At 44.9% G+C, this 27,254-nt stretch overlaps 1 protein-coding gene across 1 annotated transcript in view; it reads left to right on the forward strand.

Annotated features, from left to right (window-relative positions):
* The first annotated feature begins 326 nt into the window (after nt 1-326).
* slc44a4 (solute carrier family 44 member 4) overlaps nt 327-27,254 on the forward strand; it is a 37,961-nt gene continuing 11,033 nt past the window's right edge. Inside the window, exons 1-12 of the mRNA XM_066666939.1 lie at nt 327-456; nt 11,346-11,394; nt 11,615-11,688; nt 17,861-17,939; nt 18,068-18,167; nt 19,701-19,832; nt 19,937-19,997; nt 20,275-20,392; nt 22,430-22,513; nt 24,483-24,595; nt 25,204-25,326; nt 25,656-25,755. Coding sequence (XP_066523036.1) covers nt 417-456; nt 11,346-11,394; nt 11,615-11,688; nt 17,861-17,939; nt 18,068-18,167; nt 19,701-19,832; nt 19,937-19,997; nt 20,275-20,392; nt 22,430-22,513; nt 24,483-24,595; nt 25,204-25,326; nt 25,656-25,755 — 1,073 coding nt within the window. The 5' untranslated portion in view covers nt 327-416. The remainder of the gene's footprint in view (nt 457-11,345; nt 11,395-11,614; nt 11,689-17,860; nt 17,940-18,067; nt 18,168-19,700; nt 19,833-19,936; nt 19,998-20,274; nt 20,393-22,429; nt 22,514-24,482; nt 24,596-25,203; nt 25,327-25,655; nt 25,756-27,254) is intronic.

Genomic DNA, 27,254 nt, shown 5'->3' on the forward strand with positions numbered 1-27,254 from the left:
ACAGCCATGGGAAAATTCACACACTCACCCAGTCAACCACTCTTTAATACTGCTTCTGATAAAGTGGCCAGTGAATATTGAGAAGAGGTGATGTTTCTGATAAAGTGGCCAGTGAATATTGAGAAGAGGTGATGTTTCTGATAAAGTGGCCAGTGTTTCTGATAAAGTGGCCAGTGTTTCTGATATAGTGTTAAATGTAATAATAAAATGTAACACCAGAGGGCGCAGGCGAGACAGTGGGCGTGGCTCCTGAACGCAAGGTGAGCAGCATCTCGGGGCAGGTGCACGTGACGTCACGGCCCTGTGATCCGCTAGGGAGGGAGAGATTTGAGGAGGAACTGAGAGAGAGAGAGTGGTTTCTCATACTCCTCCGACTGTGTTCAGTGAGGAGCTCCAGAGCGGGGACTCAGCTGAAGATGGGGGGAAAGAAGAAGGAGGAGCAGAGCTCTGAGTACGGTGAGTGTTGAGGTGGACAGGTTCTCTCTCTCTCTCTCTCTCACCTGGTTGTGTTCACAGGGGTTGTTTACTCAAACACAAACAGTATAAACAGGGGCAGTTTGAATTGTGCTCTTTAAGATTTCCAGTGAAGGTACAGCCTCCTAATGCTCTGGAGTCTGAGTCACATGAAACTGTACAGAAGTCTATCAACTACCTGTGAACACACACCCCATATGAAAGGTATAGAACAGTGTCATGAGTATCGTGTGTGTGTGTGTGTGTGTGTATTGACAGGTTTCTAGACGACTAACTGACTCAGCCACACAGTAAAAATAAAAATAAAAATATCAGTAAAATGTCTGATAAAAACTGGTATCTGTGTTTCACCCTAAAAATATACGGTCAGGAGTTTTTTAACAATCAAACATTTGACATTTAAGAACTGATTTGTTTACAGTACTTTTCTGTTAAAAAAACAGATATACATCATGGAAAAAGCCATAGTATTTACACAAAAACATCAAAGAAACATTGTTTTGCCATAAAATGAACATGTGAAGTGTGTGATGAATGAGAGAATGGAAATACAGCCGTATTTAAGCCAAACCACATCCTACACCCTATAACCACATTTAACCCTTAAAAGGAGATACTGCTGAAAGGATTAAAGGATTGTGTGGTATCTGGGCACCACACTCCACCACTCAGAGCACAGGCTGATGGTGAACTTCCTGACCAACACACACCTCATCACAATATGTAGAGACACACACACACACACACACACAAAATAATCACCCCAATGCAACTCAAATTTAAAATTTCAAAAAGAAACTCTGAAAAGAGGCGGCACGGTGGCGCAGCAGGTTAGTGTCGCAGTCACACAGCTCCAGGGGCCTGGAGGTTGTGGGTTCATTTCCCGCTCCGGGTGACTGTCTGTGAGGAGTGTGGTGTGTTCTCCCTGTGTCTGCGTGGGTTTCCTCCGGGTGACTGTCTGTGAGGAGTGTGGTGTGTTCTCCCTGTGTCTGCGTGGGTTTCCTCCGGGTGACTGTCTGTGAGGAGTGTGGTGTGTTCTCCCCGTGTCTGCGTGGGTTTCCTCCGGGTGACTGTCTGTGAGGAGTGTGGTGTGTTCTCCCTGTGTCTGCGTGGGTTTCCTCCGGGTGACTGTCTGTGAGGAGTGTGGTGTGTTCTCTCTGTGTCTGCGTGGGTTTCCTCCGGGTGACTGTCTGTGAGGAGTGTGGTGTGTTCTCCCTGTGTCTGCGTGGGTTTCCTCTGGGTGACTGTCTGTGAGGAGTGTGGTGTGTTCTACCTGTGTCTGCGTGGGTTTCCTCCGGGTGACTGTCTGTGAGGAGTGTGGATAAGGGTTACAGATAATGAATGAATGTGTGAATGAATGTTTGAATTGATTTATTTTCCCAATTATAAAGCATCATTAAGTATGTGAAAGGCGTTATCTGAGTGTAACTTATTATTATTGTTATTAATAATTTTTATTGTTACTGTTTACTGCTGAATTAACACATCACTTCAGTAAAATTACAACAGAAATGTGACTGTGTTATGGCAAATGTACTCTCCAATCACCAGAGGACTTTAGTGAAACACAGATTTGTTTAACTCTAAACTTAATAATGAGTCATTTCAGTGTCTTTACTGAACTGTATTATTATAAACGTTCTGTTCAGTCACTAAAAGACGAGTAGAGAGTCACTGCCACCGTCTCTTCACTGAACCACAGTGGGTCTGCTGCAGAGTATCTGCTCCACACTAGAGTTAACCCTTTGTCAAACTCCTCATTAACGTTAAGGCCCTGTGGTGTTATTCTCCTGTAGTTTACTGTAAGACCAGTTCCCTGTAGTTTGAACTGTAGTTGTGGACTGTGAACAATCAGGAAACTCCAGCCTCAGGCGGTGACTCAGGATCAGTCTCATGTTTCCCTCCTGGTCGTCCGCAGCGTGTGGCGCTTCATAAACCTGTTCCTCAGGAAAACGTCTCTTTACTTCAGCTGAAACCTCACTAGGGCTAGGATTAACCCTGAGGAAGAGGACCTGAGTGAGAACATCTGACCAAAAACCTACAGAGTAAAAGAGAAGTGGGGAGAAACACACTCTAAACTTTCATTGTAATTAAACCTGGCTGAATACGTTTATTTTACACGTTTTAGGAGCGTTTCTGTTGGTTCGTTTTTTTCTGAAACGCAGGCAGAGGTTTGAAATGCATCAAATGCTTCAAAAACACACAATCAAACAATAAAAAACTGTCAGAAAATGGAGATACGGTGTGCTGGGGTCCTGCGCTGACGGGGCAGAGGGAGGAATGTAGGTCAGGGCCTTTAAAAGCCCATGGCTCTGAGTTTATTTGTTAGTTTGTCCTTTTCTCTTAATATTTGTGTTATATTTTTACTAGGTCTTTTATTAAGAAAAGGCCACACAAGGCTGTTTACTGTTTACAAACAAATCAACAGCTCCAAAGCTTTAATAACCTCTGAGTCTGAAAAAGTCACTGTGTGCCCTGTGACTCGAGGGCAGTGCTGATGCGTCTTTAATTTACTCAGCACTTTCCTCTGGTACTTTATCCTCTCAAAGAAACATCAGTGACCTGCGTAGGTCCGAGCCCCACAGCAGTGTTCTCCCCCTGTGTAAACAGCCCCTGTTCAGAACGCCCGCTTTCAGCACCTGTTCCTTTAAATGATAATGAGCCGCTCGCTGTTCACCCCGACCCCGAGCGCACAGCAGTGAGGAGCGAGGAGCAGAAGCTCTGGTTTTTAGCCGTTTTCACTCTGTTCTCTTTCTTCTCCGTTTTTACTCAGTGCTCTTATTTCTCCGCGCTCGTTGTGTCTGTCTTGCTGAGTTTAACCTTGTCTTTGCGCTCTCACATAAACAGGGATCCAGCGCTGTGATTGGACAGACTCAGACGAGGGGGTGGGGCCATTATAAAGTCTCAGCACTTGACGTCAGAAGCAGAATCAGAACGACTCGTTTTATCCTTTTATCCACTGTGACTTTATTTATCACAGAACACTGCCTGGGGGGGGTCTTGTTTCACAGTGTGTGGGTTGGTGGACTCCAGGTCCACAGATTAATGTGAACATAATCTATATTTAGAACACTACACATTGTGGGAGGGTGTGAGGGATTAATGATAAATGAATTGTTTCCTCTGACTCATTCTTCTCTGGTATAACAGAGAAAGGTACACCTACTTCCTGAAGCTCTGGCCTTTAGAGAATGTAGAGTTCTAGTTTATAATGTCAGTCCAATCTGTCTCGGTTCCACTCGTTCTCCCAGTCTGGAGCCTGTGCTACATACAGTGGAAATACACTGAAATGCCCCCTCTAATTTTATTAACACAGACTCCAGACTCTGTAGTTTGGGTGTTTAGAGGTTCTGAACTGTGTTGTTGGGATGTTCTACCGGCTGTAGAGTCTGTTCTAGTGTACACGGTCAGTCTGAGAGTGGAGAGCAGTGATATTTCCTGATCTATGTCCCATAAATGTTCACTGGTTTCTGTGGAAAAAGGCATATAGGCATTACAAGGATACCCTCTTATAAACACTCTTTCAGACAGAGACAGTTCAGAAGTGTCCAGCTGATACAGGAAGTGATCTGTAGTTGGTCTCACTTCCCCCTTGATTGATTTTAATATGGTCCTGGTTTATTATTCTTTCATTTAAATTGTTGACTGTTATTTATTTACTGCTATGTTTCTGTCACTTGACGTGTTGAGTCTGAGATACTGCTGGAGGCTAGGATTTCTTCTATAACACATTTTATTATGTGTAGAGGCTCTTGACTCCCTATTTGGGAGGTTTAGAGGCTCTGTACCCTGTGTTTGGGGTTTACAGAGGATCTGGGACCTGTGTTTATGGATTTATAGAGGCTCTGAACCCTGTGTTTAAGGATTTATACTGGCTCTGGACTATGTGTTTGGAATCTAAAGAGGCTCTGGACCCTGTGTTTAGAGATTCTAGATATATGGGGGCTCTAGATCCCTGTGTCTGGTGTTTATGGAGGCTCTAGATCCCTGTGTCTGGTGTTTATGTAGGCTCTAGATCCCTGTGTCTGGTGTTTATGTAGGCTCTAGATCCCTGTGTCTGGTGTTTATGGAGGCTCTAGATCCCTGTGTCTGGTGTTTATGGAGGCTCTAGATCCCTGTGTCTGGTGTTTATGGAGGCTCTAGATCCCTGTGTCTGGGATTTATGGAGGCTCTAGATCCCTGTGTCTGGTGTTTATGGAGGCTCTATATCCTTGTGTCTGGGATTTATGGAGGCTCTAGATCCCTGTGTCTGGGATTTATGGAGGCTCTAGATCCCTGTGTCTGGGATTTATGGAGGCTCTAGATCCCTGTGTCTGGGATTTATGGAGGCTCTAGATCCCTGTGTCTGGTGTTTATGGAGGCTCTATATCCTTGTGTCTGGGATTTATGGAGGCTCTAGATCCCTGTGTCTGGGATTTATGGAGACTCTAGATCCCTGTGTCTGGGATTTATGGAGGCTCTATATCCTTGTGTCTGGGATTTATGGAGGCTCCAGGTCCATGTGTCTGGTGTTTATGGAGGCTCTATATCCATGTGTCTGGGATTTATGGAGGCTCCAGATCCATGTGTCTGGGATTTATGGAGGCTCTAGATCCCTGTGTCTGGCATTTATGGAGGCTCTAGATCCATGTGTCTGGTGTTTATGGAGGCTCTAGATCCCTGTGTCTGAGATCTATAGAGGCTCCAGACACAGATTCTAGATCTTACATAAACAGAGAATGTAGGGTCCCTAGTTGTGATGAGGTTTAAATAATAAAAAGCAAGGCGTGATCCAGAAATGTGCCTGTCGTCTGTGTTGGGTCTTCATGCTGGAGCTTGTCCTGAAAAGTAACAGTTCATAATTATCATCCTGTAAACACATAATTACTTAAGTGACACAATCACAAGCCACATTTGTTTCACTATGTTTTAAACCACATGAGTTTTAAGAATTGCATTTATTTATTTAAAATAAAAATGCAGTTTTTGATATTCTTCATGGATAAAACCCATTGAAGTGCCTCTGTATCAGCTGTTTACTTCCCTGTAGACCAGTCTTATCTGATGTGTTTTGGACCCAGTGGAGACTGTAGGCAAATTTGAGCTAAAACTCTCCCAAGTGGAATTTTAATGGGTTAAATGTTCCTGGGGGAAGTTTAGTGAAAGGATCGGCATTCAACTTTCCTTTCCGTGTGTGTGTTTGTTTTATGACTTATCAAAAGCAATAACAAGGCCACACTGTGTAGCGTGAGAATGGATGGACTGATGTTGAGATAATACTGAGCTAACTTTGAGCTAACGTGAGTTATATTTGAGTTAATGTTGATCAAACTGTTGAGCCAGTCTTTATACGTTGAGCTTGGTTTGAGCAGATGTTGAGCTGAACATTGAGCTTATTTTGAATTAATATTAATAAGAATGAATAAACCTGAGCTGAGTTTTGTTGAACTAATGTACCTTTTGAGTTGAGCTCATTTTGAGCTAACATTGAATAAATGTTGAGCTAGTTTTGAGCTAACGTCATGCAAGTGTTAAGTCAGTGCTGACCTAGCGTAATGCTACTTTTGTGCCACAGTTGAGCTCATGTCTTTGTGCTGAGCTCAGTGTTGAGTTAATGTTGAGCTAACTTTTGAGTCAGGCTTCAGCTAGTGTTGAGCTAGTGTTGTATTGATATAAAGATAATGTTGAGCTAATCATGGGTGGTATTTTGCACAGCAGGAATATCTCAGTTAGCTAGTTAATATTAGCTTTGAAATAAGGGCTGTTCATTTGGAATTTTGGCTTAATTTAACTAGCCCTCTGATGCAAAAGTTGAATGTTTCATCAGTTCGGATCTAGCTTTTTGTTAACGTTGAGCTAGTGTTGTGCCAGTGTTGTGTTAATGTTGACCTAAAGTAGACCTATCACAATAATTACATTATCGACCTATCATACAGTGTATGGAAATGTATTACGTTGGTTCTGGTGACCTGAGTATCACACGTTGTGTTTACCTGAATGTCTGATTATGCAAGAATGTCTCCAGTATTTTAACCATGGGCTCTGTTCTATTCTCTGCTTTTACCTATGTTTTGGAACTGTTATGTTGATTTGTTTGAAAACAGTGCATTTATTTATTTAAACATTTTAATATTCCAGTTCTACTGTCTGAATATTCTTAATACCTATGTTTTTGCTAAAAGTACCTTGCTCTTTAACAGTGGTGTAAATGCATTATCCTGATAATATAATCACATAATACCAGTGACTTAAAATTTCTTTAAAAAATAATATAGTTTATTGCAGTTATTTCTAGGACAATATATCACCCACTAAAAAAAGGCTATTGTGACCGGCATAACCTAAATTTGACTTGATGTAAGGTTAATGTTGAGCTAAACCTGGTGTGAATGTTGAGCCTGTGTTTAGTCAGAGCTAGCATTGAGCTAATGTTGGTCTAATTTTGAGACCGTGTTGAAGCAATGCTGAGATCACGTTGAGCCATTGTGGAGTTAGCTTGGAGCCAGTGTTAGTGCATGGTTTGTGTTTATGAGCTGCTGAATCAGGGCTATAACCTGACGTAGTTAAGGGTGGGGTTTGATTGGTGGTAACCACAGTAAACAATGTTCCATTCTATAAATGACTGAGTAGTCTTTGACCTTTTTTATGTTCGAGAGTTCAACCCAGACAGCCAGTCCTCTGTCCAAAGTTTAAGACACCAACCATACTGTTCTTCCTTATAGAAAACTCTAACAACACCAGTTCTTATTCTGATTAAATTATTCTGAGATATACACTATAGGGGCAAAAGTATTGGGTCAGACCACCTCATCACTGATTTCATGTGTTTCATTCAATCCCATTGCCACAGGTGAATAAAATCAAGCACCTATTCATGCAGTCTGCCTTAACAATCATTTCTGAATGAATGGGTCGTTCTAAAGTGCTCACTGGATTTGAGTGTGATATTGTAACTTGGATGCCACCATTGTAACAAATCTGTTCATGAAATTTCTTCCCATTAGATATTCCCCAATCAATTGTGAGTGGTGCTATTGAGGAGTGGAAGCTTTTAGGAACCGCAGCAACTCGGCTACAAAATGGCAGACCATGTACACTTACAGAGCAATGGGGGTGACCTAGTGCTGAGGCCCATAGAAAGTGCTTTTCCCACCAATTAGGAACCTTATTTGGAATTGTTCAGCACAGTTCTACCAACAAATGTTGTTTCGTGAACCTGAAAACTTCCTTCCCAGTTGGAGGAGCCTCCGAATAGCTTCCCACAAAGGAGGTGTTACGGTGGAAACAAAGCTGTGTGTGTATTCACAGACGATGTGCTCACTCAAGAAGTGCAGAGTTAAAAACCTGCTTTTAGAGCTGTAAAGAGGGAACCATCTCCACATTAATGCCTGTGGATTTAGAGTGGGATTATCATAAAAGCTCCTAGGTGAAGGGTTCCCAGTGCTTTTAGAGAACCTGTTTTTTCCATTTATTTATTTTTTTAACCCATACTAGTATAACTTACTCTGTTAAGAATATAGCACGTTTTCAAAACAAATTAGCATTCAGCATTTTACAGCTATTATCTCTTACAGTGTCACTGCAGCTTCACCGCTAACTGCTAATGATGTGAAATCCAGCTCAACATGCTCAGAATACACTAACTGCCTAGTTCTGTCATATGTAACAGAAATGCCTGATTAATAGCTGTATAATATTGTGCTGAGTGATGGAAGAGAGGAAGTGGAAAGTGGTTTAGAAACTCTGATCCACCACAGTGTCACTGCAGCGCTGAGAATGACCCACCACCCACATCACACCTGCTCTGTGAGGGTCCTGACCATTGAAGAACAGGGTGAAAGTGGGCAATAAAGTATGCAAAGCAACAGCTGGACTACTGTTATCATTAATATTCATTAATATTATCTTTGGTATTAAAGGTGCTAATAATACACAGCTTATCAGATAATCATTCACATATTAATCACACCCTGGAAAGTGCCCCTTTACACCACATGTCTGAACACTGCTGTGAGGATTTGATGGTGTCCGTGAGGTCAGGTGCAGATGGCGGGGATTAGTTCTCTCTCTCTCTCTCTCTCTCTCTCCTTTCTGTTCTGTGTCTCCCCTTTTCTGTCTTTCTCTGTTCCTTCTGCTCTCTCTCTCTGCCCTTTCTCCAGTCTCTCTGCTGGTTCTCTCTCTCTCTCTCTCTCTCTCTCTCTCTCTCTTTCATTGTGTGTGTGTGTAAAATGTCATCTATAAATACACCTCCACCCAGGTCAGAGGTCACACACACACCTCATTCGGAGCAGGATGGACAGGAGACGCCGGAGGAGAGCAAATACCCAGTGTGTGTGTGTGTGTGGAGAGCTGTGTGTTCCCTATTCCCTACATCACTCACTACATAGTGCACTATTATAGGGAACGGTGTTCAGGATGGTGGTGAAGGCCTATTGGGGGGTGTTTATCAGAACAGTTGTACACTACTTTTTGCAGTGCACTATGGGATTTTTTGTATGAACTGAAAATGGCCTCCTGTGTTTACAGACACCACTACAACATAGTGGAACCCCAAAATACTGCAGTGTGGAGTGAATAGGGCACGGTTTGGGACGCAGCGTGGGTCTGTGACGTGGGAGACTTAAAGGAGCTGTAACAGTGGGTGTAACTCACCGTAACAGTGTTTACAGACTTTTGGACAAAGTGTGTGTGTGTGTGTGTGTGTTTTACTGGTGATGTGCTGTGGTGATGGAGCTGAATGCAGGGTGTACTCAGTGTAATGTGATCTGTGTCTGTGACTGTAATAAGCAGAGGAACTGGTTCTGAGAGGAGAGTCTCTCTCTCTCTCTCTCTCTGGTTCTGATCAGTACCTGTCTGTGAGGTCACTGTGTGCAGTGCTGAGGGTCCACATTTGGTGGGGGATTTCTGTGGAGAGCTGATACTATCTCCCACTTCATCTTCACACTCTGACCTCACTGATACACCAGATCTACACACATCTTCTCTGTCTGTCTCTCTCTCTCTGTCTCTCTCTCTGTCTGTCTGTCTCTCTGTCTCTCTCTGTCTCTCTCTCTCTCTCTCTCTGGTTCTGATCAGCACCTGTCTGTGAGGTCACCGTGTGCAGTGCTGAGGGTCCACATTTGGTGGGGGATTTCTGTGGAGAGCTGATACTATCTCCCACTTCATCTTCACACTCTGACCTCATTGATACACCAGACCTTCACAGCAATGTTTAGAGTCAAGTGTTTGTGTTTAACTCGGTCTTTAGTTTGTACAGGCTCTGAATGCAAACTACATTCAAATAATTACATTCATCCTCTCTGTCGCTCTCTCTCTCTCTCTCTCTCTCTCTCTTCAGTTTCTCTCTCTCTCTCTCTCTTTCAGTCTGTCTCTCTTTTTTCATTTTTTTTTCTCTATCATTTTTTCAGTCTCTTTTCGGTTTTTCTCTCTTTTCAGTCTCTCTCTCTCTCTCTTTTTTTAAGCTCTCTCTCTTTTTAGCTCTGTGTGTCACCACTAAGAGCATCCTGGTTGTTGCTAGGAGACGGGCTCCTGGGGTCTGGGAGTGATGAAATAGTCTCAGCGCGGCCCACTGTGGTCACCGTTGTTTACATAAACACACACAGGAAACAGTCCCGAGACCACAGTAAACGATCAGGGGCTCGCTCTGAGTGTTTCCCCAAATTCAAAATAAAAGCCCTGAGTCTACAGCATTTATCAGTGAATCAAACCGTTCACTGGAGTCCAGCTGTGTCGTGGGGGGCCACCGTGGTCTGCTCACACTCCCACAGACCCCTCCCCCGTCCCCCCTGGACCCCCAGGAACTCCTATAACTCTGTCACTATAAAAGGGAGAGCCCCTGGTGAGGAGCCTTGAGGAACAGGGAGGCCTTGCCCTGAAGAGTGTGAACACACTCCAGAGAGACCACCGTCAGCTGCCCCGAGGTGGGATAAGAACCCTCTCTCTCTCTCGCTATGTGCTCCTTCCCAAAAGGTCATGAAGGATGAGCGAGTGAACAGTGAGTGAGTGAAGGATGAATGAGAGTGTGGTGTCTGACCCCTTCACACAGCGAGGAACTGTGTGCTTCTGTTAAAAACAGAGCAGAACTCAATCACAGTGAACACTAACACTGAGTGATTAGTGACGGTGAAGGGTTGAGGGTGATGATCCTGATGGTGCCCCCCCACCCCACTTCCCAGCGGCGGTGCTGTGGTGTGTGTGTGTGTGTGTGTAATCTAGGCCTGTCTGACAGGTTCAGTGAAATCAGCGAGGGGCTGTTCCTCCTCCTGATTACCTCCGCTCTGACGGGGTCCAGCTCCTGCTCGACTGGTTTAACTGAGGAAAGAGTAAACACACACACACACACACAGCACACTCTCCCAAGGGAGGAGCTCTGCAGGATATTTACACACTGCAGGATTCAGGACTCTCTCTCTCTCTCACACACACTTTGCTAATCATACAGTCCACTGTGTGTCAGAGTATTTCACTGGGTTTCAGAACACCACTGAGCTGTCTGTCATTAAACTTATAAACTGTGACATTTAATAATAATAATAAAGAACAATTACAATTTCATGCTGTGTGTAGTATCAACTGTGTGTGTGTGTGTGTGTTGGTTTACGTGGCACGTCAGGACCTGGGTTTTCAGAAAGCCCACTCCGTTCCCAGGATGATGTCCAGTTGTGGTCAAATGTCAGGACAAAAAAGTGTGTGTTGAGTTCTTTAACTGGTTTTATTTTCAGTACGAACTTACACCTCTGTGTGTGTGTGTGTGTGTGTGTGTGAGTGAGAGAGAGAGAGAAATAGATTGTAATATTTGTCTAAGCTATTAAACCCCACACGTCTGATCCGTGTGATAACAGATCTGTGTGTGATTATAGCTCAGATTATAATAAATGTTTTTGTGTTTACAGGGGACCCAGCCCAGCATGACCCCACCTTTACTGGACCCATCCACAACAGGTTGGTACCAGGCTGAACTTGAATGTTTGTGTGATCTTTGACATTAGTTCTGTCAGTGAACGGCTCAGTTCCACAGCAGACCAGGCTCTGAGTTATGAGGCCGTTAAGGGGTTAAATATGAAGCAGGCTAACAGTGGTGCGCACCGAGGTGACGACACACTGAGAGGGTCTTGGTCTGTGTTTAAATTGGTCTGATGTTGTTGTTGTTGTTGTTGTCCAGGAGCTGCACTGACATCATCTGCTGTGTGCTCTTCATGCTGGTCATCGCCGGCTACATGGTGGTGGGCATTCTGGGTAAGGACCTCCAGTCTCTCTCTCTCTAGCTGTGTCCGAAACTCTTCCCCTGTATAGTGCTCTATTGTAGGGTTCCACCATGTGCTAGTGGTGTGCAAAAACATAGTGGACCATTTTCAGTGCAGTCAAACAATCCCACAATGCACTGCAAAGAGTAGTGTACATCTACAGATATCTGATTACCCATAATCCATGGCGTTGTTTGGTAAAAAAACAACATGAGGTAGCTACCCTCCTGACTTCAGTTCTCTATAATAGTGCACTGTATAGTGAATAATGAATAGCGAGCCATTTCAGACACAGGGTCTGTCTCTCTGTTAGTGTTTATCTCTCTCCCAGCTTGGTCGATGTGGTGTTCTATATCTGCACACACACACACACACACACACACACACACACACACCATTTAAACTCATTGATAAAAGTACTCAGCGACTTTCCTCTGGTACTTTATCCTCTCAATAAAACATCTGTGAAAACCCCCACAGCAGTGTTCTCCCCCTGTGTAAACAGCCCCTGTTCAGAACGCCTGCTTTCAGCACCTGTTCCTTTAAATGATAACGAGCCGCTCGCTGTTCACCCCGACCCCGAGCGCACAGCAGTGAGGAGCGAGGAGCAGAAGCTCTGGTTTTTAGCCGTTTTCACTCTGTTCTCTTTCTTCTCCGTTCTCGTTTTCTTCATTTTTACTCAGTGCTCCGTGCACGCTGTCTGTTTTGCTGCATTTAAACTTGTCTTTGTGCTCTCACATAAACACGGGTCCAACGTTGTGATTGGACAGACTCTGACAAGGGGGCGGGGCCATTAGAAATTCTCTGCACTTAATGTCAGAAGCAGAGCAGAGTCAGAATGCCAGAACAGAGGTCAGTGTTCTTCTCCGAGCGTGTTGAGTCTGATGAACAGAGGTTAGTGTTCTCCTCTGAGCGTGTTGAGTCTGATGAACAGAGGTTAGTGTTCTCCTCTGAGCGTGTTGAGTCTGATGAACAGAGGTTAGTGTTCTCCTCTGAGCGTGTTGAGTCTGATGAACAGAGGTTAGTGTTCTCCTCTGAGCGTGTTGAGTCTGATGAACAGAGGTTAGTGTTCTCCTCTGAGCGTGACGAGTCTGATGAACAGAGGTTAGTGTTCTCCTCTGAGCGTGTTGAGTCTGATGAACAGAGGTTAGTGTTCTCCTCTGAGCGTGTTAAGTCTGATGAACAGAGGTTAGTGTTCTCCTCTGAGCGTGTTAAGTCTGATGAACAGAGGTTAGTGTTCTCCTCCGAGCGTGTTGAGTCTGATGAACAGAGGTTAGTGTTCTCCTCTGAGCGTGTTGAGTCTGATGAACAGAGGTTAGTGTTCTCCTCTGAGCGTGATGAGTCTGATGAACAGAGGTTAGTGTTCTCCTCTGAGCGTGTTAAGTCTGATGAAAAGAGGTTAGTGTTCTCCTCTGAGCGTGTTAAGTCTGATGAACAGAGGTTAGTGTTCTCCTCTGAGCGTGTTAAGTCTGATGAACAGAGGTTAGTGTTCTCCTCTGAGCGTGATGAGTCTGATGAACAGAGGTTAGTGTTCTCCTCTGAGCGTGTTGAGTCTGATGAACAGAGGTTAGTGTTCTCCTCTGAGCGTGATGAGTCTGATGAACAGAGGTTAGTGTTCTCCTCTGAGCGTGTTAAGTCTGATGAACAGAGGTTAGTGTTCTCCTCTGAGCGTGTTAAGTCTGATGAACAGAGGTTAGTGTTCTCCTCCGAGCGTGTTGAGTCTGATGAACAGAGGTTAGTGTTCTCCTCTGAGCGTGTTGAGTCTGATGAACAGAGGTTAGTGTTCTCCTCTGAGCGTGATGAGTCTGATGAACAGAGGTTAGTGTTCTCCTCTGAGCGTGTTAAGTCTGATGAAAAGAGGTTAGTGTTCTCCTCTGAGCGTGTTAAGTCTGATGAAAAGAGGTTAGTGTTCTCCTCTGAGCGTGTTGAGTCTGATGAACAGAGGTTAGTGTTCTCCTCCGAGCGTGTTGAGTCTGATGAACAGAGGTTAGTGTTCTCCTCTGAGCGTGTTGAGTCTGATGAACAGAGGTTAGTGTTCTCCTCTGAGCGTGTTGAGTCTGATGAACAGAGGTTAGTGTTCTCCTCTGAGCGTGTTGAGTCTGATGAACAGAGGTTAGTGTTCTCCTCTGAGCGTGTTGAGTCTGATGAACAGAGGTTAGTGTTCTCCTCTGAGCGTGTTGAGTCTGATGAACAGAGGTTAGTGTTCTCCTCCGAGCGTGTTGAGTCTGATGAACAGAGGTTAGTGTTCTCCTCCGAGCGTGTTGAGTCTGATGAACAGAGGTTAGTGTTCTCCTCCGAGCGTGTTGAGTCTGATGAACAGAGGTTAGTGTTCTCCTCTGAGCGTGTTGAGTCTGATGAACAGAGGTTAGTGTTCTCCTCCGAGCGTGTTGAGTCTGATGAACAGAGGTTAGTGTTCTCCTCCGAGCGTGTTGAGTCTGATGAACAGAGGTTAGTGTTCTCCTCCGAGCGTGTTGAGTCTGATGAACAGAGGTTAGTGTTCTCCTCCGAGCGTGTTGAGTCTGATGAACAGAGGTTAGTGTTCTCCTCCGAGCGTGTTGAGTCTGATGAACAGAGGTTAGTGTTCTCCTCCGAGCGTGTTGAGTCTGATGAACAGAGGTTAGTGTTCTCCTCCGAGCGTGTTGAGTCTGATGAACAGAGGTTAGTGTTCTCCTCCGAGCGTGTTGAGTCTGATGAACAGAGGTTAGTGTTCTCCTCCGAGCGTGTTGAGTCTGATGAACAGAGGTTAGTGTTCTCCTCCGAGCGTGTTGAGTCTGATGAACAGAGGTTAGTGTTCTCCTCCGAGCGTGTTGAGTCTGATGAACAGAGGTTAGTGTTCTCCTCCGAGCGTGTTGAGTCTGATGAACAGAGGTTAGTGTTCTCCTCTGAGCGTGTTGAGTCTGATGAACAGAGGTTAGTGTTCTCCTCTGAGCGTGTTGAGTCTGATGAACAGAGGTTAGTGTTCTCCTCTGAGCGTGTTGAGTCTGATGAACAGAGGTTAGTGTTCTCCTCTGAGCGTGTTGAGTCTGATGAACAGAGGTTAGTGTTCTCCTCTGAGCGTGTTGAGTCTGATGAACAGAGGTTAGTGTTCTCCTCTGAGCGTGTTGAGTCTGATGAACAGAGGTTAGTGTTCTCCTCTGAGCGTGTTGAGTCTGATGAACAGAGGTTAGTGTTCTCCTCCGAGCGTGTTGAGTCTGATGAACAGAGGTTAGTGTTCTCCTCTGAGCGTGTTGAGTCTGATGAACAGAGGTTAGTGTTCTCCTCTGAGCGTGTTGAGTCTGATGAACAGAGGTTAGTGTTCTCCTCTGAGCGTGTTGAGTCTGATGAACAGAGGTTAGTGTTCTCCTCCGAGCGTGTTGAGTCTGATGAACAGAGGTTAGTGTTCTCCTCTGAGCGTGTTGAGTCTGATGAACAGAGGTTAGTGTTCTCCTCTGAGCGTGTTGAGTCTGATGAACAGAGGTTAGTGTTCTCCTCTGAGCGTGTTGAGTCTGATGAACAGAGGTTAGTGTTCTCCTCTGAGCATGATGAGTCTGATGAACAGAGGTTAGTGTTCTCCTCCGAGCGTGTTGAGTCTGATGAACAGAGGTTAGTGTTCTCCTCTGAGCGTGTTGAGTCTGACGAACAGATGTTAGTGTTCTCCTCTGAGCGTGTTGAGTCTGATGAACAGAAGTTAGTGTTCTCCTCTGAGCGTGTTGAGTCTGATGAACAGAGGTTAGTGTTCTCCTCTGAGCGTGTTGAGTCTGATGAACAGAGGTTAGTGTTCTCCTCTGAGCGTGTTGAGTCTGATGAACAGAGGTTAGTGTTCTCCTCTGAGCGTGTTGAGTCTGATGAACAGAGGTTAGTGTTCTCCTCTGAGCGTGTTGAGTCTGATGAACAGAGGTTAGTGTTCTCCTCCGAGCGTGTTGAGTCTGATGAACTTCAGTCCCACAGCTAAGTTAATTTTGGAAACAGAGCTAATGACTAAATCAAATGATGACTAAAATTATTCTGTACCAAAAAAATATATATTTCTGGTAAAAATTCGATGCATTATATTTTTTTAAAGTAAGACTCAGCACTGTTGTTGTGTTAGCACCATACCATTAAGCTCCATTACTCATTAGCTACATTAGCGCCGTAGCTCCAGTGTGAGTCTAAAGGACCAAACTCCAGGCTCCATTCGTGTCTCAGCTGGTCGGTTGTGTTAGCAGTAAAAGGGTGGAAAGCTGGGTAAATGTTTAGCACGATGTGCCTTTAACCAGTTCTCAGGGGTGTGTGTGTGTGTGTGTGTGTGTGAGGATGGAGAACCTGATTTAGTTAAAGCTGACGAGGCCAGAGTCTGTGAGACACTTCATTTACGGCAAATTCACACAAAACTGCAGGAGTATCCTGTTACAGTCGAACACTCAGGGTTTAAAAATGCTTCCTTATTACTTTATCACAGGGTCAACACACACACACACACACACCCAGAGCTGTCACGGTCCAATGAGTGCGTTACAGATTCGGCCAATGGTCAACTCCCCTGAACGGTGTCTAATATGTTGTTGTTGTTGTTGTCGGAAAAAAAATCCTGAACCCACATTTTTATCTTTTATTAAAAGTTAACTTGACACACTTTATTTTTCAAACCTCATATAAATAACGACCCACATTACTTTATTTACATTGTGTCAGGTGTTTCTCAGTGAACTGATCAGAAATAACAGAATACTTCTGTAAATAATGCTTTCTATAAATGATTTCATTTTTAGTGTTTGCTTCTTCTATAAATTCATTATTTTGGAGAAACACTAACTCACACAATCTCTCTCTCTCTCTCTCTTTCACTCACTCACACACACACACACAAACACACACACACACGTGTATTCGTGACTTGTGGGGACATAGGTTGACTGCTAGTTTTGTTGTGACTTAGCCCTAACCCCTCACCCTCTACAAGCCTAGGACTAAACCTCAGCTTAGACAGCTTTATTTATTGATCCAGAAGGAAGTTTAACAGTTTGTAGCGAGACTACAAACACAGTACAGTTAAAATCCACTAAATAAATTCCCCTAAAAGAAAAAGAATGTACTCTCCACAGCCCTGGACTCGGTATAGTTCTCGAGAAAGACCTTCCTCACTGTGTAGTCCAGGGCTAGGCTTCATCCCAAAAACATCAGACTATAAATAAGTGTTTTGTGAAAAAGTGTCTTCTTTGAAAAAACCCAAACGACAAAGTGAGAAGTTCCAGCAGGAACCAGAAACCCATAGAGACTTCCTTGTGTTTGTTATTGGATTAAACTAGAACTGAGGAGAACGACACCTCACCTCCAAACACCATCCTCCTGCCTCGTGTCTCACTCACAAGTAGGAACACGGCCAGCAGCTACAGCCACGTTCACTCTGCTTCGCCCGCCGTCATTCTCCTAGCCATTCTCACTCTCGCACTGCCTCCAGGTGCAAATCTCCACACCTCACTGCAGCACATGCGCAATACAGGGGTAGACTGATGCAGGAGAGGTCAGACAAACCGTCCAATCGTCCAGTTCGGTCCGAGTGAACTGTGGTCTGTGTAGAAGAGGAATCTATCAGGATTGAAAGAGTGGTTTAAGACAAATTACTGACGCATTTACCCCAGCTGTGTGGAGTCGATCTAGGTCCCCACAAGGTTTGTCAACATGAGTGAGTGTGTAAACAGGTGTTGGTTCTTACAACATGACTAAAGCACACACTCACACACACACACTCACACACACACACACACAGAGCAAACAGTGTGGAGTGCCTCAACGACAGTGAGTGTGTGTAAACACAGCTGAGCGAATGTAAGGGTCCTGGCCGCTGGACGCTGTGATGAAGGAGATGAGGGGGGGGACAGAGGTGTAGATAGACGTGATGGTCTCATTCAGAGAGTCCGACTGGAGACACAGAGGACTCCCTCCTCCAGACCGTAACCACAGAGTCAGCTGCAGACGGGGGGATTCGCTGCTTCAGGGATTAAAGTTAAACTCCTAGAATAACAAAGAGAATACCGTTACTGCTCTCCTCCTCCTCCTCCTCCTCCTCCTCCTCCCAGAGAGTGTCGCAATTCAACACAACAACACACAGCTGAACCAAACCTACCACAGACGTCTCTGTACACACAACTCACCTGTGACTTTGGGAACAATGAAAGTGACGTGTGTGTGTGTGTGTGTTTCAGCGTGGGTGTATGGAGACCCTCGCCAGGTGTTATACCCTCGAAACTCCACGGGCAGTTTCTGTGGAATTGCACCCAACCAGTGAGTACAAACACACACACACACACACACATTAGTCTATGTATTTGCCTATACTCTATGGTTATTATTGCTGTTGTTATTTGCATGTGTCTGCCATTATCCACTCTCTCTCTCTCTCTCTCTCTCAGGGATAAGCCAAATGTGTTTTATTTTAATATTGTGAAATGTGCCACGGCAACTAATGTGATGGCTGCAGCTCTGCAGGGTCTTCAGTGTCCCACAACTCAGGTAATACACACACACACACACACAAAATGCACAAACACTTATGTACTCTATACTTCAGGTCATGGCCGGGCGTGTGCCAGAACATAATCTCTGCGCTCTTTGAGGTGGAGTGGGAAAATCTGAGCATGAAGCTGGGAATCAATAGAAAAGTCTCATGTAAATAAAGGGAGATCTAAAGGAGAGGTTTTATTCAAATTGTCCAGTCCACCTTAAATTGTTCAGGCTCTGGAATGTATCTGTTTAACTTTTTTTAAAGGTGGAATGGAAAATTAGGGGAAAAAAGCACAGGAATTGGAGCAGCTCAGTAATATTCAGAAATCTAGAGCAGAGGTGTTTCCCGACATAACGCCTCAGGGAAAGGAAGGTCTCCTTTAAAGGTGATATTCATGATTTTAACTGCACCACAATGTATCACATGATGAGGACATTTACTCACGGACATCTGGATGTATTTAGACAACAAAGAGACCTGAAAAGCATGAAAAGGGATGAGGATGCTGGGTAATATTGACCTATTTTTGCGTTTTCAGATCATTTACATAGGAACCCACTCTAAATTCAGGACAGCGCTAACTGTGTGAAAGTAAACAAAGACCCAAAGTGCTACAAATCTAAACAGCTCGAGTTTCTGTGGGAATTCAAACAGTGAATAAAAACTTACAGACAAGTTACACTTCAGACACCGACACGATACAGTCACTTCTTTCTCAAACACACCGCTCCACCTTAAAAGATACAGTCACTTCTTTCTCAAACACACCGCTCCACCTTAAAAGATACAGTCACTTCTTTCTCAAACACACCCCTCCACCTTAAAAGATACAGTCACTTCTTTCTCAAACACACCGCTCCACCTTAAAAGATACAGTCACTTCTTTCTCAAACACACCGCTCCACCTTAAAAGATACAGTCACTTCTTTCTCAAACACACCGCTCCACCTTAAAAGATACAGTCACTTCTTTCTCAAACACACCGCTCCACCTTAAAAGATACAGTCACTTCTTTCTCAAACACACCGCTCCACCTTAAAAGATACAGTCACTTCTTTCTCAAACACACCGCTCCACCTTAAAAGATACAGTCACTTCTTTCTCAAACACACCGCTCCACCTTAAAAGATACAGTCACTTCTTTCTCAAACACACCGCTCCACCTTAAAAGACGAGGAGCTTCTGAATGTAAACAAACCTGATATAAAACATTATAAATAAAAAATTCAGTGCTGAACCCACGGCTCATTTTTGCTCAGAGAAATGGAAGGCGCTAGAATCTTTTGCTCCCTGATTGGCTCTTCAGTGGGCAGCGTCCTGATTGGTCAGTGAGTGTGCAGCGTGCTGATTGGCTGCCATCAAGACTGAGTAAAGTATTTTACATGGGGGGGGGGCTATATTGTAACTACAGCCAGGCTATAGTTTCTGTACCGATTGGAACGTGTTCATCAGTAACAGACTCTTCTCTCTTGCTGGAACATTGCTGTGAGGATTTGATTATATCAGCTTCATTGCTCCAGTTGTGTGTGTGTCTTCTGCAGATCTGTGTGAAGTCCTGTCCTACGGATTTCTGGTCTTTACCTCCTGCAGCCTACTTTCCCAAAGCTAACCTGAGTCAGTTCTTCAAACAGGAGCTGTGTGTTTCCTCCTTCGACCTCAGCACCACCACACTCGTAAGAACACACACACACACACACACACACACTTCTTGCTCTCTCTGTATCTGTCTCTCTGTTGATCTTACTATTTTCTCTCTCTCTCTCTCTCTCTCTCACAGACGGCGACTCAGATCATTAATAAAGAGTTGTGTGCGTATTTCTACACCCCCACCACCTCAGGTACTTTTATTTATTTAGTTATTGATGAAACAGTTTTGTATTTTGTATTTTTGAGGACAGCAGTTTACAGTAACCACAGTAATCAGGGTGAGGGTGGACACGCCCCCAGATAAAGGCCAGGACTCTTAAACCTGACCACGGCTTCAGCCCCGAGGAGTTCAGCGAGGGGCGCAGGCTGCTCTTCAGAGTCTGTGAACGCTGGTGTGTTTCCTGATGAAGGGAACAGCACCTCCCTGGGACTCATCCTCTTTGCCCCCCTCTCTCTCTCTCCCTCTAGTGTTGGGGAGGTGTTTGCCCAGTTTGGGAGGCTCGTCTTACAACAACATCCCTCCTACCTTCTCTCTGCCGGGATACAGCCCCAATGAGACCGTGAACGTCCTCCAAAACTCCACCGGGTACTGCACGCACTCATTCTCCAGTTTTCAGAGTCTGTAAATATATTTTAGATACGACACCGCGCTCCGTTATCTTCTCTAGTTATAAACGGTGTGAGGCAGACAAGGCTGAGGACCTCTGACCCACTACACTGACATGAACGGGTTCAGAGAGTGTTCCCTGACATTGATAAATGAGCTCGTGTTTTTAACAACCAGCTTCGACTGAACGAACTCCTGAGGAATTATCTTTGTGTGAGGAACACGAGCCAGCACCGGACCGGCGTCTGGTTCCCTGCATCAGGAATCTGCTCACCGTGTCTTTACGTAAATACTCACTCAGCTTGGTTTGCTGTGTGTGTGCTGGTGAACACCACTGAGTGCACCTTTAAAGCGTAGTGTGATGCTGTGTTGTGGTGTGTGAAGCTCCCTGCTGTGCTGTAACCACCTGTTTCTCTTCTGTTGGCAGTGGAGGACTGTTCTCAGCGTGAGTGACCAGTGTGTTTGTGTTTAGGACGTGCTGTTTAGACTCTCTCTCTCTCTCTGAGCAAGGCTCTTCAGGTGAGGGGTGTCAAACTTGTAGATGAGTTGAGGAAGACCCTCCCTCTCTCTCTCTCTCTCTCTCTGTCATCACATTTCCAGCCAATGTCAGCATCTAGTGTTCTCCTCCAAGCGTGTTGAGCTAACACCAGCGGCAGTTCGAAAAGAAGTTGTGGTTAGCCTCACACCCGTTTTTGTAGCAGACGTGCCCACACCCCTCTCTCTCGTTCTGGGCCTGCAGCATTGGCTCATGGTGACTCTCTGTGATGGAGAAGACCGCTAGCGCCTCCCACTGGAGGGAGAGGAGCAGAACGCGGGGTCCACACCTCCCTGGTCTCATGTTGTCACAGCTTCTGATGGAGAACATTAACCTTCTCCCTCCTTCGCTCCCCTGTATCGCTCTTACAGCCCCGCCCCCACGTGCTTTTGCTCCACCCCCTCAAACATTCAGAGGGCGGGGCTCAGATCTGATCGAGGGTTTACGCCCACGTCAGGACACAGCTAAGGCAGAGCTACGTTGGGAATGGGGTTCTATTCCCTGCTCCGGTAGGAAAAACGCCCCACACAAATAAAAGTCCCTGGACAAGACTCTAAACTCTGCATTAGTCTCTGTGTCTACAGCTTGTTTAAGACTGTAGCTTGCTGTGGATTATTGGTAACTAAGAGTATTGCTTAGCAACAGTTACTAAGCTGTGATGGAGCGATTAATATCAGATTGCTAAATCGTGATCGACTGGTTTTACTGTGATGAAAGTAATTTCAGATTTCTAAACTCAGCCTCAAGTTTGACGCCTCTGCTTTAGCTTCAGTAGATTCAGACAACAATGCTGTGTGTGTGTGTGTGTGTGTGTGTGTGTTAAGCCCTAGTGCCCTGAGCTGGGCTAGTGTTTCAACAGTTGCTTAGTAGCGAAAAAAGTTTTTTCTCTGGTGCTCACTGGTGTAAAGAGGGATATATCTCTCTCTCCCCCCCCCCCACCCTCTCTCTCTCTCCCCCCCACCCTCTCTCTCTCTCCCCCCCCACCCTCTCTCTCTCTCTCTCTCTCTCCCCCCCCACCCTCTCTCTCTCTCTCCCCCCCCACCCTCTCTCTCTCTCTCCCCCACCCTCCCTCTCTCTCTCTCCCCCACCCTCCCTCTCTCTCTCCCCCCCACCCTCCCTCTCTCTCTCTCCCCCCACCCTCCCTCTCTCTCTCTCTCCTCTCTCTCCCCTCTCTCTCTCTCTCTCTCTGTCTCTCTCTCTCTATCTGTAACTCTCTCTCTCTCTGTCTCTCTCTCTCTATCTGTAACTCTCTCTCTCTCTGTCTCTTTCTCTCTATCTGTAACTCTCTCTCTCTCTGTCTCTCTCTCTATCTGTAACTCTCTCTCTCTCTGTCTCTCTCTCTCTATCTGTAACTCTCTCTCTCTCTGTCTCTCTCTCTCTCTCTCTCTCTCTCTCTCTCTCTCTCTCTATCTGTATCTGTAACTCTCTCTCTCTCTCTCTCTCTCTCTCTCTCTCTCTCTCTCTCTCTCTCTCTCTCTCAGGGATCTGTTGAACGGCTTCAATGCCAGAGATGTTGGAGTGAGGATCTTTTCGGATTTCGCCTCCTCGTGGCAGTGGATTGTTCTGTGAGTCTCTGTGAATGAATGTACAGCACACAGCGCCCCCTTGTGGCAGTGTACACTTTTAAATACAAAGGAGCTGCAGAGGGTTCTCCAAGCGACGACAACGAGCCACTTTTTGTTCCATAAAGAGCCAGTTTAGTTTTTTTAGAGCTGTGTAAGTGCAGTTAACCCTTTAAAAACCCATCACTCGATCGTAATATCCTTTACCTCTTTAAAGGTTATCAGACAAAATGGTTCTTTATGGAACCAAAGGTGGTTCTTCTAGGGCACTGTGCACCTCAATATTACAATTCTTAAAGGCCAAGCACCAGCTCTATGAAAGTGTCAAACAAATAAACACAGTGGAGTTTGAGTTCCTAACTTGTGTTTATTGATCGTCAGAAAACATGTTATTTCTTACTAATTGAAGGAATAAGGTTTAAAAGAACGGTGTTGGGAAACTCTAATAGGCGTCTTGCCTGTGACGTAGATGGTGGACAACACTCTAGAAGCTGCACTTAATTTAATGCAAAATGAGGAAAAGGAGTGTTGTTTTTGGCTGCAATCATTCAATGTACAGTGGGACATCTGTGAACAAATGGCCCAAAGATCCCAAAATATCCAGAAAATGGACTAAATTTGTCCACTTTAAACGGACACTTTGGAAAGGACCCTCCGCTCACTCCGTTATCTGTAGCTCATTTCACTGGCGCTTTTCCAACAATATGGGCATGTAAGGACACCAACGAAAGGTGTTCAAGAGCCTCTGTAACATGGAGGTAAACAGGGTAAGGACACTCACTTCGCCTGTTTTAGTTGGTGTTAGTTAACGTTAGCTTGACTCGCTAAACTCGGTGTCTCAGATTATACTCGGCTACGTAGCTGCATTACGGAGGTTTATAGTGTCGGATGAATTCGAGTTCGACTTCGATCACATTTACAAGAATAACGGTACCTCTACATTTGAGTTTAGCTTATTGCTAGGCTATTGTCATGAATAATGTTGGTTATTTAGCTAGATACTGTCATAACAGTCAGTCATAACGGTGTTTTACCGCGGCGTTGTTCAGCTGTTGTCCACCAGTGACGTCACGGTCGCGTTCGAGAATTTCCGTAGCGAGCTCGGGTTTTTCCGTCAATTTAATAAAATTGTCAGTTTTAAAGCAAATTAAGCTGCTATTTTCATTTTAATTCATACTTATATCTGTCACCCAGTAAACAAGGAACGTCCCTGGACGTTCAAAATAGGTCTAAAAGTAGTCTGTCCGTCAAGGACATATTTTAAACGTCAATGGACGTCCAAATTCCATCTTAATAAGTTAGTTAAATGGTGACCAATCGATAACGTCAGTGGACGTCCAAAATACGTCTTTTCAATGTCTGTGTTTGGACGTCTTTTCAACTTTCATTTTCAACCTTGAGAGAACGTTGATTAGACGGCAGTTATTACGTTATTTCAACGTTGAATCAACGGCTAATTGTTTACTGGGCAGTAACTACAATAATGTAAATATTCATGGAGGTCCATTAAGTGATGCTTAGCCTTTAATATTTGATAGAAAAGGATTTAAAAATAATTAATTACAACTTGTCTGAGGTGTCATCTTCTGTTGAGTGCAGACGTGTGGCGAATGTGCTCATGTATTTCTGCTGAACACTGAACAGCCGTATTACCCTCCTATAAAACTATAGATAGTAGATGATTCAACATGGCCGTGGGATTGTGGGAGGTCCTAGCAGTGTGTATATTGTAGTGCACTATACCGCACCATAATACAGTATGTTACATAGCAGTGTAGTGTACTCTGTCCTACTCTTAAACATACTGCAGTACTCTGTAGTGTACTGTATCTTTTCCTGTGTGTTGGTGAGTCGGGTCACTCTGTGTTAAGCTGGTCGTTGTGTGTAATACTGACGTTGTAGTGTACAGTGCTGTATTGTGTGGTTGTGTGTTGTATTGTGACGTGTCTGTATCTTTATCTCTTCCTCTCAGAGGGCTGGTGATCGCGATGATCGTCAGTTTACTCTTCCTCCTGCTGTTGCGGTTCCTGGCGGGCATCTTGGTGTGGGTCCTGATTCTGGGGGTGCTGGCGGTGGGGGCCTTCGGTGAGTGGGTGGTGTGTGCTGGGGGAGGCTTAGTACAGGGTCCCTGACACATCCAGGCCACTAGGTGTCAGTGTCACTGAGTTGAGTTTTATTGCTCCTAGGTTTCTCAGTAATGGCTCAGGAGACACGATGGTGATTCTCATAAATCTCCTTAAGAGAAACAGTAGAGACCTAGAAAACCATGAGACACGAAGGAGATATAAGAGAGAACATGTAGATTTATCTGAGCATGGTTTGAGACTTTCCAATAAAACTCCAGAGGAGACACACGTGAGGTCTCAGGAGACGTGTGCTAAAGCCTCATTTGTGTTTCCATCTGATCTTACTGTGGTCATGGAGAAATTACTGAGACATTAAGGAGATTTCCTCTGTTGTTCATTTCAGTATCACAGACCACACCATTCAGAGTGTGTGTGTGTGAACATGCAGTTAGCACCATGCTAATATATACATATATATATAGGCTTCTTTTAAGGGACAGCTGAATCATCTTTGTAGACCTCCCTGGATTAGAGCTAGGGTAATGGGGGGTAAACCCTGTGAATGATGTGACTTCACTGTTGACCCACTCTCTTTGTTCTCCCTCTGTCTCCCCGTGTCTCCCTCAGGGATCTGGTACTGTTATAACGAGTACACCCTACTGGCCGACTCCACGCTGACCTACAAAAACGTGGGCTTCACCACCAACGTGGACGTGTACCTGCAGATCAGAGACACCTGGCTGGCCTTCTGTGAGACTCCGTGTCCTTCACACAGCCCTGAATATTAATGAATAAAGCTTTAATAAACATTTATACACATCTACTCCAGAGCTCTTCACCATCACACACTTCTTTTCTTTTCTTTTCTTCCTCTCATAAAAAATGAAGTGTTTTACCTTGTAGTACTTTGAGATTTGTTTCAAATATAAAGTGTGTTATAAAAAAAATTATTATTAAACAATCACACACTGCTCTTGATTTTTACATTTTAATAACTCTGTTCTCTCTCTCTCTCTGTTCACTCTCTCTCTCTCTCTCTCTGTTCTCTCTCTCTCTCTCTCTCTCTCTCTCTCTCTCAGTGATTATTCTGTGTGTGGTTGAAGCCGTTCTGCTGTTGACTCTGATTTTCCTGAGGACCAGGATCCTCATAGCCATCGCCCTCATTAAGGAGTCCAGCAAGTATGTACACACACACACACACACACACACACACACACACACACACACACACTCATACTCACACACACTCACACACGTGCACTCACACACACACACACACACACTCTCACTCACACACACACTCTCACTCACACACACTCTCTCACTCACACACACACATGCATGAACACACACACACTCTCACACACAGTCACGTGCGCACACACACTCTCACACACAGTCACGTGCGCACACACACACTCTCACACACTTACGTGCACTCACACATACACTCACACGTGCACTCACACACACACACACTCGCTCACACACACTCTCTCACTCACACACACACTCTCACACACACAAAGTTCATAAGTGAAAACAGGTGATCATCATGTAGTAATTTTAAAGTGTTTATATTTGAGAGGTCTCTTCAGAAGAAGGTTATTTTTGAGGAAACAGCGCGGGGCCTGGCCCTCCCCCGCAGAGTGTGAGGGTGTCTTTAGGGCTGCACTCTGAAATCAAATCAAATCAAATGTATTTATATAGCGCGTTTCACAACTGATGTTGTCACAAAAGCAGCTTCACAGAATTCCAGTAAGACAAGATTTGACATGAAATGTAAAAAACAAATGTAAAACCCTCAAGTGAGCAAGCCAGGGGCGACAGTGGCAAGGAAAAACTCCCCCAGCTGAGGAAGAAACCTTGGGAGGAACCAAGGCTCACAAGGGGTGACCCATCCTCCTCTGGTCAATCTACTGGTGATGATAGTTAGTAGTCCATGAGAACTTCAGTGTAGGGGCAGCTTCAAGGCACTTGGTGGTTGCTGGAGCGTGGGCAGCTGGTCTGAAGCGTGGAGGAGGATCTCGACAGTCATCCATCAGTGTCCAGACGGACAGGTGGGCAGTTGTTTACTCGGAAAGATGTAAAGGGATGGAATTAGTTTTGAACTGTTTGGTGTTTGTAAAGTAGAAAATATGAAAATTTCCAGAGTGTGGCTAATGACTCCGGCAGATCTGACTATGACAGCTTTAACTAAAAGGAGAGAACCAGGAGGACATACAGACACGGGAGCATCCTGAAACACTGGCATCCCTCCGCTCCACCGTCAACAAACCTGAGTGATCGCGAGAAGCGGCGGGACGACAGCACCAGCGTCTCAGTTTACTATAATTCCCTGTGTCCATGGACCCCCCGGATCTGCCGCCTTTATCTATGGGGGAGCATTAGCTACCAAAAGATAAACTAAACAAATGTGTTTTTAGCCTAGATTTGAAGATTGCGACTGTGTCTGAGTCCCGAACATTTTTTGGAAGATCATTCCAGAGTCTGGGGGCTTTATAAGAAAAGGCTCTTCCCCCAGCTGAGGCCTTCTGAATTCTGGGAACAATTAAAAATCCAGTATTCTGTGATCTGAGTGAACGTGGAGGCTCATAATAGGAAATTGTATCTTGAAGATATTCAGGAGCAAGCCCATGTAGAGCTTTATATGTTAATAACAAAATTTTGTAGTCAAT

Source organism: Hoplias malabaricus, chromosome 4 (assembly GCF_029633855.1).
Source record: "Hoplias malabaricus isolate fHopMal1 chromosome 4, fHopMal1.hap1, whole genome shotgun sequence".
NCBI classification, from domain to species: Eukaryota; Metazoa; Chordata; class Actinopteri; order Characiformes; family Erythrinidae; genus Hoplias; species Hoplias malabaricus.